Genomic DNA, 11,295 nt, shown 5'->3' on the forward strand with positions numbered 1-11,295 from the left:
GATTTTTTTTTTGATTGAATACTACTTTTTTTGTTTGACATGATTTTTTTTTTGATTGAATAATTGTGAAACAAATCTAACTCCATAGACATGTTTATGATGTAACTAATATTTAGTTATAATATTGACTAAATTATAAGTTATAAGTTTTTTATTATAAGTTTTATTTAATCTGTGAAATGGGTTTTTTCCTATGTCTTGTTTTGCTGGTTTCCTGTCTAATATTTTGTGTAAAAGGACCTGACAATTTTATAACAAACACAATGTGTACTCCTGTGTGTGTGTGTGTGTGTGTGGGAGGGGGAATCTCCTCCTCCGACCCACCCTTCACATTCGCACTGAGCATGTAGTGAAAACCAGGCAGCGAAGCAGCGCAGCATCCCAGTCATTCAGTCGGTCTACTCGGCACCGCCACTCCTCCGCTGCTGCTTGGAATACTCAGCCTGTTCTGCTTTCTTTGGAAAAGGGTCGCTTTTACTTTCTCGGCAAGGAAAGGTGCTGTCTAACGCGCAGCCGGACTTTTTCTTCCCGATGTGGAGTTTAAAATGCTGGAGTAGAGAAAGTAGCCGCGGTGGGGACCCGCTGTTCGCTAAGTGGTCGCGCGGCTCCCAGCGGTCGCTCGCGCTCATAGCGCGGCAGCAGTGGTGATAGCTGGCGGAGAGGCTGAACAACTTGTAGGGTGTGAGGATGGTCCAGAACGTAATTCTGGTGTTCTTCCGCAGGCGACTGAGCCAGAGACCGGCTGTGGAGGAACTGGAGAGTCGGAACATTTTAAAACGTAAGTAGCCGGGACTTGGATGCAACTTTAATACCGTCACACCCATGAGTGACTTAGTTCTTACAAAGTTAAGAAACGTTTTCAAAAAGACCGCTGAAATCTTTTTATTATTATTTTTTTACTATTAGTTTAAAAGTTACTAAGCTTTATACTATGATAATGATTTTCCACTTCCTAATAGTGTGCTTTATAATTTATTTAGTGTTTTAACAATTGAGTTATTTCATTTTCCATAGACCATATAAATTGTAATAAATTAACTTGAGAACTTTTTTAATCTTGTAATTTTAAATAAATTCCAACAAATACAAACAAAGAGTATTCTATTATTTTGCCGATATATACATACCCTATCAAATATTTTCTTATGTTGTAAAACTTAGTTGCAGCCCCATTTTCTATAAACTAAACATTCAAAATACTTTCATTTGGAAGTGAAGAACAACCAAAGAGAAATAAAAATAAAACAAAGGAACGAAGCAAATATTTTACAAGCTGCAAATGCAACATCTGGAACTGAACTGCCACATTTAGCTTTAAACCACATTAAGGCATTTCCTAAATTTTGTGCTTTTTAGTTTACTTGCATATAGTATTTCTACCAATTAGTATGGGCCTAGACTATTCTATAATAATTCTGGCCGTGTCATATTATTTGATCCAGGTTCTGCAGACTAACTTGTGAAGGAGAAACATGAGCTTTTGCTAGCTAATATGAAAGAATTTATGGCATTGCGTTCCTGCTGTCGTCACTACAGAAACATTATGAAATGACCATGTGAGAGACCCACATTTTGTGCTGATCTGGGTCTCCTGGGTGTGTTGGACCACCTGTGAACCCTCAGCAGCTGTCCTCATCCTCCACAGCAGCAACACGCTACCGCTCTGATAACAGCTATGAAAAGGATGCATAAGAGCAACAAAATCTGCTAAAATAACGAATACATTTGTGGAAAAAATTGATTAAAAGGAAGTTAGCATTGAATGTGGTGGTGGACCTGCTCTGGTTTCACTCTGTAGCTTCCAAACATCTCTCTGCTGAGAGAATGAAGAGCTGCATTTGTTACAATCATGAGGTGTTTTAGGAAGTGTATATATTTCCTCTGAATTCTCCTCAGTCATTCACTTCAGTTTGTTGGTATTAATCTTCTGTTGTTTCTGTTTCAACAGAGAGAAATGACCAGATTGAGCAGGAAGAGAGGAGGGAAATAAAGCAGCGGCTCAACAGAAAGGTAAGACGGATTAAAGCAAACATACAAACCATTAATGTTTTTATTTTTTTTTTGGCCTTTGCTGACCAATCACCTTTCTCCTGCAGCTCAACCAGAGGCCAACCGTGGATGAGCTGCGGGACAGGAAGATCCTGATCCGTTTCAGCGACTATGTGGAAGTGGCCAAAGCTCAGGACTACGACAGACGCGCAGACAAGCCATGGACCAGACTATCAGCTGCTGACAAGGTAGCCTTTAAACCCCCCCAATTCTGTTTTACCCAGATACACGTCTTTTACTAAAGAAGGTTCTGAAATGTAAGGGAAATGTCAATTATAGCCAATTAAACCAACATAATTTCAAATAAAAAGGTTAATCCCATCAAATTCTACAGAGGTCTAACATAAAATGTGTTATGAAAAAAAACCTTAAAATAGAAAATCTATGTAGAGTTTCTTTTTATTATTTAAGAAAACAAAATGTTTTAACTGGGTAAAATCTCTCTTATGTTTACCCCCATAATCTGCCTTAAAACAGATTCTTCATCTCTATTTAAGCCTCACCAGCTGGGCCTCATGTTGCTTTTGTTCTCCAGGCGGCGATCAGGAAGGAGTTGAACGAGTTCAAAAGCAACGAGATGGAAGTTCATTCCTCTAGCAAGCATCTGACGAGGTGAGCACAAGACGACTGGACTGAAGCGATTAATCAGATTAATCGCAAACAAATCGATTGTTGGAATAATCAACTCATTTAGTAGTCAGTTAATCGGCAACTGGAGTATACAGTCAATAAAGGCTATTTGCTAAAATAACAACACTCAGAGCAGTAGTTAAGACAAAACTGTACCAGAAATATATACATTTTTGCTCCTTAGTAAAAAAAAAATCTTTGTCTGTAAATCTGTACCCAAAACTACTCAGGTGGCAGCATTAGCTTCACCCAGTTCAAATTGTTTAGAAAAAAACTTTTATTAATCACCTTTTGCAATCCAATTATTAATCTGTTAATCTAAAACTGATCACCAGATCAGCTCGACACCATATTGATGTTCAGTCAAGCAGAAATGGGTGAGCTTTTCCCATGTTGACGTTCAGTAGCTGCAAATACATTTTTGCTACAAATCACTCAGCATTCACTAAAGCAATGCTGTCAGCATTGTAGGTTAAACATATTTTATTCTTATTTGAAAAAGGAACTGAATAATTTTGTTTATTTTCGTCTTTTAATACATTTCTAATATTCCATAAAAAAATCTGCACAATGTGATAATTTATTTTATTTGATTAATTGATTATTCAGTTAATCGGTGTCAGTGGTTGGGTGTGTAACAGGGTCACTGTGATATTGTACAATTGTCTGACATCGATAAGTGTGCAGCAAGCGGAGCTGGGCCTAAATTTATCCTCACCCGTTCCCCAGGAGATGAGAAGTTGTGCTGCTTCGGCCCGGCTCGCCACAGTAATAAATGTCCTCGCTTGTTCAGCTTACGTTTCGCTTATGTCATCGGTAGCTGAATTAGCAGGGGTTGAGCAGCATTGTTCATGGAGCTAATAATAGTTTTTACAGACTTTAGTTTTTAAGATCTCACTCACACATTTGCTCTGTTTCATCTCCTTTATGTGCAGGTTCCACCGGCCATAGCAAGGTTTCTTCTGTGAAGAGTTGCTTAAATCTGGTTCTGTCAGAGAAGACCTTGCATCAGTGGCTGTCCTGATATTTGGGTTCAGCAAACCTTGGAGGCTATGTCTCTAATAGGGAGTCTGCTGGTAGGAGAGGCGGCATGCAGCACGCTCCACCTGCGCTCAGGGGAAGCCCTCCTCCTTCACCGCCCGGTCAGAGGAGCAGAAAGGACAAAGATCTGCCCTGCAGCTCCAGCAGACCAGCAGGGACTTCTTTTTGTAAACAGACTATTTTCAAAGACTTTGTTTTTGAGGCCACTAGTGGCAGGGAGCGGAAGGGGAGATGGTGCATGTGATGAAGTCAACCAGTCCCACTCCAGTAACGTTAGTCACATCCCTGAGCCGTGTGTGAGTCTCAACGATTCAATCGATCAGTTTCATATCAAGACTGTAAAATGTTCTTAATGAGACCTTGTTGGTGTACAAGACAGAAATCCCTTTGTAAGCACTATTTATTGTCTGCACAATACAAGTTTTCTATTGGTAACAAACTGAGTTTGTCTTGTGTGCTGCATGCAGACGGTGAGGCTTTGAACAGCAAAGCAGGAAGGAGTTTTCTAAAGTAGGTCAGCTTCCTACACGGTCTGGAACGGAAACTTCTGGAATCTCATTCAAGAGTTTGTAGATCTGAAAGTCCATCCATCCATCCATCCATCCATCCATCCATCCATCCATCCATCCATCCATCCATCCATCCATCCATCCATCCATCCATCCATCCATATCTTTGCCTTCTGTGTATTTTTGCAAATATTTTATTAAAAACCCAACCTTCACAGAACCTTCACTATAAACTGAATTTTTCTGTTCAGACTTTAGAAATGAACTAAAAATGACCGTGTGACTGGAAGTGCAGTTCTTCTCATAGAGGCCAGTATAAGGGGCAGGTTAACTTCATTTGTCTCATGATTGGGCTGTAAAGCCTTGTGATTAACCTCAGTCACTGTTAAACTGTTTATGAAGCAAATAATGAAACGGCAGCAAAGTTCATCTTGTTGCTCCAGACTAACACCATTTGTTGGACAAAATGCAGGCAGTCACCCGTTTCTGATCAAACTATTATCCTGGTAAGCGGGTTAGCCCGGTTGAATTCCCTCACAAGAACGAGTTCACCTGACTGGGCCTGTTCAATCATCCAGTCTATGTGCTGCTGCTGCATCACCCTGCCTGAGGATTAATGAGATTTGTGATCTCCCTTCTCTGATTCTTCACACTCAGACGGTGTTGGTGGTTCATGAGATCACTGCAAAGCCTTTCACAGAGTAAAAACCTGTTTGCTGAGCTGAGACTGAAATATAACAACAATAACAAACCAAACCCGGTCTGGTCACCTCACCTCTTGTTATGTTACGGCCACATTCTAATAATTACTTTGTAGGTCAGTCAGTTGTGAAGTGGACAGAAAAATTCTATGTGGTGTGCATTTCTACAGAATATTTCACATATTTCAAACTAAATATTTAGTTGGTAATCTAAATATTTAGCTCCAACTTAAATATGTGTTCTGAGTGAGTAAACTAAGTTTACAAACTAAATATTAGCTTGAAATAAAATATTTAGCTCAGAGATAAATATGTAGTTTAAATCTAAATACTTAGCTACAAATTAATAGTCAAATTTTTACCATGTTATTCATGCATTTATAAATGTCACGTTCAAACTACAGTTTTAAATAGCAAGTTAAATGTTTAATTTACCAGCTAAATATTTAGATATTTAGAACAAAGTAAAGCATGCGGAATGCCATTACCCCCTTTTGGGTTATTAGTGGGGAAAAAATAATTAAAACAGAGTGTAATTTTCCTTCCACTTCAAAGTTATGCACTACTTGGTGTTCTGTCAAATAAAATCTTAATAGTACAATTAGAATTTTTTTTGTTTTGCTTTAATGTAACAAAATGTGAAAAACCTAATGGGGCGAGCGTGTTCTGATCCTGGTGACTCAGTCCTGACCTCATTGTCGTGGTGCTGGTAGTGTGAGAACAGGTGGCAGGTCCAGTTTGATCTGGAGGACTCCGGCCCCCCCTCACCGTTTAGAGTAATGAAACCAGCAGCTACTGGCTGAGAACCACGGTGGCTGATGGGAAGAGCGTGGAGGTGTGTGGGAGGAACGGGGGGGAGCTCTCATCACGTCTGAGGGGGATATCCCTTACTTCCTGGTGTTCCTCAGATGGGACTGGGCCGTAGCTAACACACACACTGAACATATGTTGTGCAGTTTTGAGCCAAGTGAGAGTGATGAACTCCTATATGCCTAAAAATAAGTGGAGCATTGTAAATAATAAATCTCTGGACTCCTGCGTCACTGCAACTACGAGTGAGTGCCCCTCCGGTACCTGTTGCTTTTAGCCTTGATAATCCATAAAACAAATGGTTGGAACCTACAGAAACTACAGTGCCCATTATCCCAAAAATACACACGCCACATTACGTAACCTGTAATAGCTGGAAGTTTTCAGATCTAAGAGCATCACTCTGACTCTCCTAACATGGTGCTTTGTTACGTAGGCTTCAACAAGCGCCACATCTAAATTCATCTAAGTATGTTTGGACTGTCTTCTACTCCAGCATGGTCATGTGACTTCTAAATTACATCTACACAGATGTTTGTTAAATTAACAGTGTCATGTAGGAGCCATATACCTTGTTTTCTTGTGTTTTTCTCCATTAGGGGGGACATTTTATTTTGTGTATTGAGTATGTTGAAAGGGGGTGGGGCTACTTAAAGTAGAGTGTGATTCTGTTCAGGTTTTGACATTGTAAAGGAAATAAATAACTTTACCATAATGAATCGTGATTAAGCACATGTAAAACCAAAGCCTACCAAGAACAACAGCAACCAGTAGCCTAATAGCAATTTAGATGCTACATAGTCATCTCATGTACAGTACTTAGAATAATATAGCGTGTTCTGTCAGATCTTCTAAACATTCCTCCAAAGAGACATCTTGTGGCTTTTGGCAGGTTATTGAGCTTCAATAAAAACTCTGATTATAATGTACACTTGATTGGGGAGTAAAATGTGTTTTAGAAACCGACAAGTAAAAAAACACAAAGTCTCTAGGAACTAAGTGTGTTGATATGTTTAATGTTAAGTTTTTTAGGATAAGGTTTTGACAATATTGAGTACTGAAAAAAATGTGTTTATTTTAGTTCATTTGACCACACCACATACAATGTTAATTAATGTTCTGTCCCTTGGCAAATTAATAAGTCTTAATTTTAAATCTCTTATATATTTGATTTATTGTTAACCAGCATAAACTGAATTGATTTGAATTGAATTAACAGAACCTGGGAAAGGAGCATTTCCTCCTAAGTCTCTTGAACAGAAGATGGATTTTCCTAAGAAGCCATTATAACTCCTTAGTTAGCAAAAGCATTGATCTGCCAGTCTGCATTCAGTTTCCATGGTAACCCAGTGTTATAATGAACAATTGATGATGGTGCTATTCTCCTCTACTTTTGCTTCTGGTTAGATCATGAATCATAGAATCAAGAAATCTCAGAATACACATCACTTTTTCCATCTGCATAGAGAGATGCTAGCTGTTAGCCTGTATGTAGCATTCAGACATGTTGCCATTTTGCTTGTCAGAAATAAAATAAAACTCCCACTAACGTCCACTGGGTGTATGTTTGCAGTTGTAAATAGTCCACCCTTTCTTTCAGGGAGCAAAAATGAGCATTAGATATATTGATTTATTATTAACATCCATGTCTTAGATAGACACATTTTAAAGTTACAACATCTAAAAGCTGTGTTTGCACAAGGAATTTGTTTAACTGAGTATATCCTGAGGTATGTCCTAATAATGTGTCGTTTGCTTAAGGATAGAAAATATGAATTTAATCCTGACATATGATGATGATACTCAAAACACACTTGTACGTTCCGCCATAGTACTTGAGTAATTTTGATTTTTTTAAAGCAGGATGTCCTGATCCAGACTTTAATGTAGCATTACTGACAGCAACTTTACAAACTGACAAAGGTTTTAGTTCCGATATGCTTAGCAACATGAACATTATCGCTAAGTAAAGCAGTGCTGCCATCTAGTGTTTGAACGACATCAGAATAAGTACAACTATGCAATAAAATGAATTATGTTTAATGGGTTCCAAAAAGCTTTTTTTCCTCCCACAAAGTTTAAAATGAAAATCTTTCTTTCTTTCAAAATTGTGTAAAACACTCTGATGTCTACTACACCCTTTGTAAAATCTGCCAAGCTTTAGATGACGGCTGGTTTGAAGCGTGTCACACAGCTGCAGTGATTAGTCCAGCTGACAGAGTGTTTTCTAAAACCATGGCCAGGCAGGAAGCACTCAGGAATCTGGGCTGTGACATTTCTGGAAACGCTGCAGTGAAAGGCTGGTGTGAGTCTGTGATCCAAGGTCAAGCAAACATTTTCTCCCCATAATCCTCCTTATAAAACCAAACAAGTCCCACAGGAGTGGGGTCAACACTCTGTTTGCTTCAGCAGAAACGAGCCTCACTGCTCCGGCTGCTGCTTCATTTCTGCAAGAGACTGCAGAGGTTCTTCATTACATACCTCACAACAGGCAAGATATGATTAATGGGTTTTATGTGACCGATCAACATAAAGTAGTGCATACTTGAGAAGTGGAATGAAAAGCATTATTTCCACAAAGAAAATGGATTTTCAAAAAAAATAAATAAATAAAACAACATTGGGACATTGTACTCACTGCAGGATTTAATCCATGATGGTACAGTGTTACTATGAAAACTCTTGAGACAGTAGTCCCAGTTCTCTTCAGGTCATTTAGTAGGTCCTGTGCTGATCTCTCTTCCTCATGATGACTGATACTCCATGAGGTCTAGTAGAACAGATCCATCATGGAGCCCCAGTGTAAGGGAGACTGACAGGCATCTGGATGTCCTTTGATTTTCTAATTGTCTCACCAACCTGTTTACCAATCATCGCCCATGCTGACCTGGTCCAGGTCTACACTTTGTCCCTGGTGTCCTTAGATAAGGGATTCCATTCTACTTACTTTTGACACAAATGGAACCCCTATTGAAAAACATGCCACGCCATCATCCTACCCACCACTTCTTGTTGTTTTCGTTGTCAGTAGCGACATCCACTTGTTGATCTCGTGACTGGTGTGATGTGAAAAAAGTATCTCCGTTGCAGTTTTGTGAAATGCACTAATTTTGATAAGGCTGGGGAAAAAAACACCTGATCCTAGTGCCAAAACATTTTATCGAAAAACGTGTTTTTTTTTTTTTTCTGTTACGCCAACTTATTTTCTTAATTCCAATTTGCTAAATTTTAAGGTTAAATGTGAGAGACAGAATTCTTACTGGTTGGTAAATGACCAAATTCTTATTTCGTGCAACAACAACAAATGCAAGGAAATTATTTGAAGATCAATGTGATTTTTACTTTTTTTTAAAGATTCTCTTTCACAAATACTTATTTTCTCCTCCAGGTCTTTATTTTATTTTCTCACGGCAGAACAAAGTTTTCAAAGAGAAAAAAAAAGATCCTACAAATATATTTTTATTAATCTGCTGGATGATAAGCATTTTAGAACGAAAAAGGAATTTATGATCTGTAATTAAGAATTATCAATTTAATATTAGTAATCATATACTGAATGCAAAATATTCAGTATATGAATACAGTATTAGATGTGCTACATGCTGATAACATAACATTTGCTGTGTAGTTGCGTTGTAGTCTGGGAAAAAATGCAGAAAAAGTCCAAACTGGTAAACGTCCAGATGAACTGAGTAACATTCCAACATTTTGAAAACCAAAATAAGAGTTCATACAGAAGCTATTCATGTCCTCCCACATGCATTAACAGGAGCTAGCCCCCTCATGTGGCCACTCAGGTGAAATGCAGCATGCTGTCCTCACACTCCCTCGGCACGGTCACCTTGTAACTGTGGCATGCCAGTTTGTAATTGTTGCCATCATTGTTATCCCAGAAGTCCCATCCATTCACACGGTAGCAGATGGCAAACTCCAGGATGGCTCCTGGCTGCAAGATGAAGGGCGGGACAGGCAGACGAAATCTGAAAACGTCCGTGCCTGGAGCTCCACAGTCGCCAGGGTACCCACCTGATACCCACAAAGCTGATGTGTGTGTTTGCGTTCTCCAGTTGGTGAAAGAGTAGTGCACTTTGATCTCTTTCTGATAAGCTAAATTAAGTACATGTATGGTTCCTGTTATGCCTTGGTCTGAGCACATCACCCGCTCCAGAGAGACTTTGTTAGAGCAGACACAGTTCTGGAAGTTTGGCAGGCCCCCCGGGTGCTCAGGGAAACAGGGTCTGAAGTAAGGCATGTTCAGCTCAGGTGACTTTCCAAAAGTCAGTTCAGAGCTCATCAGCAGCCTAAACATCACATGTGGGGGTATCAGGGGGTCCTCCTGACATCTGAAGACTTTTACCTCCTCCAGATCAAGACCCAGTGCATCCATAAAGCGTACCTGGACCCTCCTAGGTTCTCTCTTCTTTCCTGAAGCCAAAGACAAAGACTGGGCCCTTTTCCTCCGGACGGAGGGATTGTCTGAAGGGGTTTGCTGCTGACCTCGTTCGCTCAGAGAGGCAGGTCTCGGAGATGGCGGACGGATCCGGACAGGGGCCTTTGGAGATGGAGGCTTTGGATTGTATATGTCTCGCAGTCTGATTGTTGTGGTCGGTCTGCTGGGACCAGTGATGACTGGTGCTTGGCTCCAGTTCTTCTCACCAGCTGACCCAGGCATTTTTCACTGTAAATTCAACATAATAACAACAATAATCATTTAGACTATTGCTAAATATGCTAAATATGCTGAAGAAGAACCAGACCTTCCCAGTTGTGTCCTGTTGTTGAGCTGCTCTCTGCTGCTTGACCGTGTTGCTGTCCTGCAGTTGCGTGGAACCCAGCTGGAGCTACCTGACAGCTAGGAGGAGATGACACCTGCAAGCACATATCTAAGAAGCCCTACAGGAGGTAGGGTGCAACACATTAGCAAAGTTCCCACAAGGCACCAAGAACAGAAGACCCCAAAGAAAGACCCGAGAAGCCTCGCAGTTTAGCAATAAATGCACCAGAGCTGACTATAATGACATGAAGACAGACTGTAATCTGTGGCCCCTTCGTGTTTGAGCTCAGTGTTTGACATATAACATGAGACGTGAACTTGGGTTGAGGTCTGTATATTAATAGCAACAGGGCAGTGAAGAGGCTTTTCTTGTTTATTTATAGCTACTGAAATCAAACAGCGTTAAAGGGTTGGAAGATTATTGCTTCACACTGTCATAAAAAAGGAAAAACTGGGACATAAGGATGTTTGTTTTGTAGGTATACTTTATTAAACAACGAACATTAACATAAAATCTGTTTCATATGACTATAAGTTATTACATTCCAGATATCTAAAAACGAATTTTTTCTAAACAACTGCATTTTTACTATCCCGAATGGTAATTTGACTTAATGTAATGTTTTGATTGTTGCATGATTTTGTGTTTTTGTGTTGTGATGTAAAGCACTTTGAAATGCCTTGAAATGTGCTAAAATTTGATTTGATTTTGATTTAATTTAAGATAATTACAAATATCTTAATTAAGTCATATGTCAAGTCATAAACCAGTTTCAGATGT

At 39.5% G+C, this 11,295-nt stretch overlaps 2 protein-coding genes across 3 annotated transcripts; one reads left to right on the forward strand and one right to left on the reverse strand.

Moving 5' to 3' along the window:
- Nucleotides 1–148: 148 nt before the first annotated feature.
- Nucleotides 149–4,158, forward strand: LOC106955159 (phosphatase and actin regulator 3-like). The gene is made up of 5 exons (XM_015045167.1): nucleotides 149–778; nucleotides 1,949–2,010; nucleotides 2,097–2,237; nucleotides 2,585–2,661; nucleotides 3,615–4,158. Exons 1-5 carry the CDS (start codon nucleotides 688–690, stop codon nucleotides 3,628–3,630), a joined length of 387 nt encoding a protein of 128 aa, XP_014900653.1. The 5' UTR covers nucleotides 149–687; the 3' UTR covers nucleotides 3,631–4,158.
- Nucleotides 4,159–9,140: 4,982 nt separating this feature from the next.
- Nucleotides 9,141–11,112, reverse strand: ppp1r3db (protein phosphatase 1, regulatory subunit 3Db). 2 transcript variants are annotated; one of them, XM_015045166.1, is made up of 3 exons: nucleotides 10,498–11,109; nucleotides 10,137–10,418; nucleotides 9,141–9,686 (listed from the first exon to the last, which is right to left on the reverse strand). In XM_015045166.1, exons 2-3 carry the CDS (start codon nucleotides 10,410–10,412, stop codon nucleotides 9,534–9,536), a joined length of 429 nt encoding a protein of 142 aa, XP_014900652.1. In that variant the 5' UTR covers nucleotides 10,413–10,418; nucleotides 10,498–11,109; the 3' UTR covers nucleotides 9,141–9,533. The 2 variants fall into 2 exon arrangements, with proteins under 2 accessions (XP_014900652.1, XP_014900651.1); XM_015045165.1 differs by having other exon boundaries at nucleotides 9,141–10,418; nucleotides 10,498–11,112.
- Between the last annotated feature and the right edge of the window lie 183 nt (nucleotides 11,113–11,295).

The sequence above is a fragment of the Poecilia latipinna genome, unplaced genomic scaffold (assembly GCF_001443285.1).
Source record: "Poecilia latipinna isolate Pla-1442-1.1 unplaced genomic scaffold, P_latipinna-1.0 Scaffold711, whole genome shotgun sequence".
Taxonomy (NCBI): Eukaryota; Metazoa; Chordata; class Actinopteri; order Cyprinodontiformes; family Poeciliidae; genus Poecilia; species Poecilia latipinna.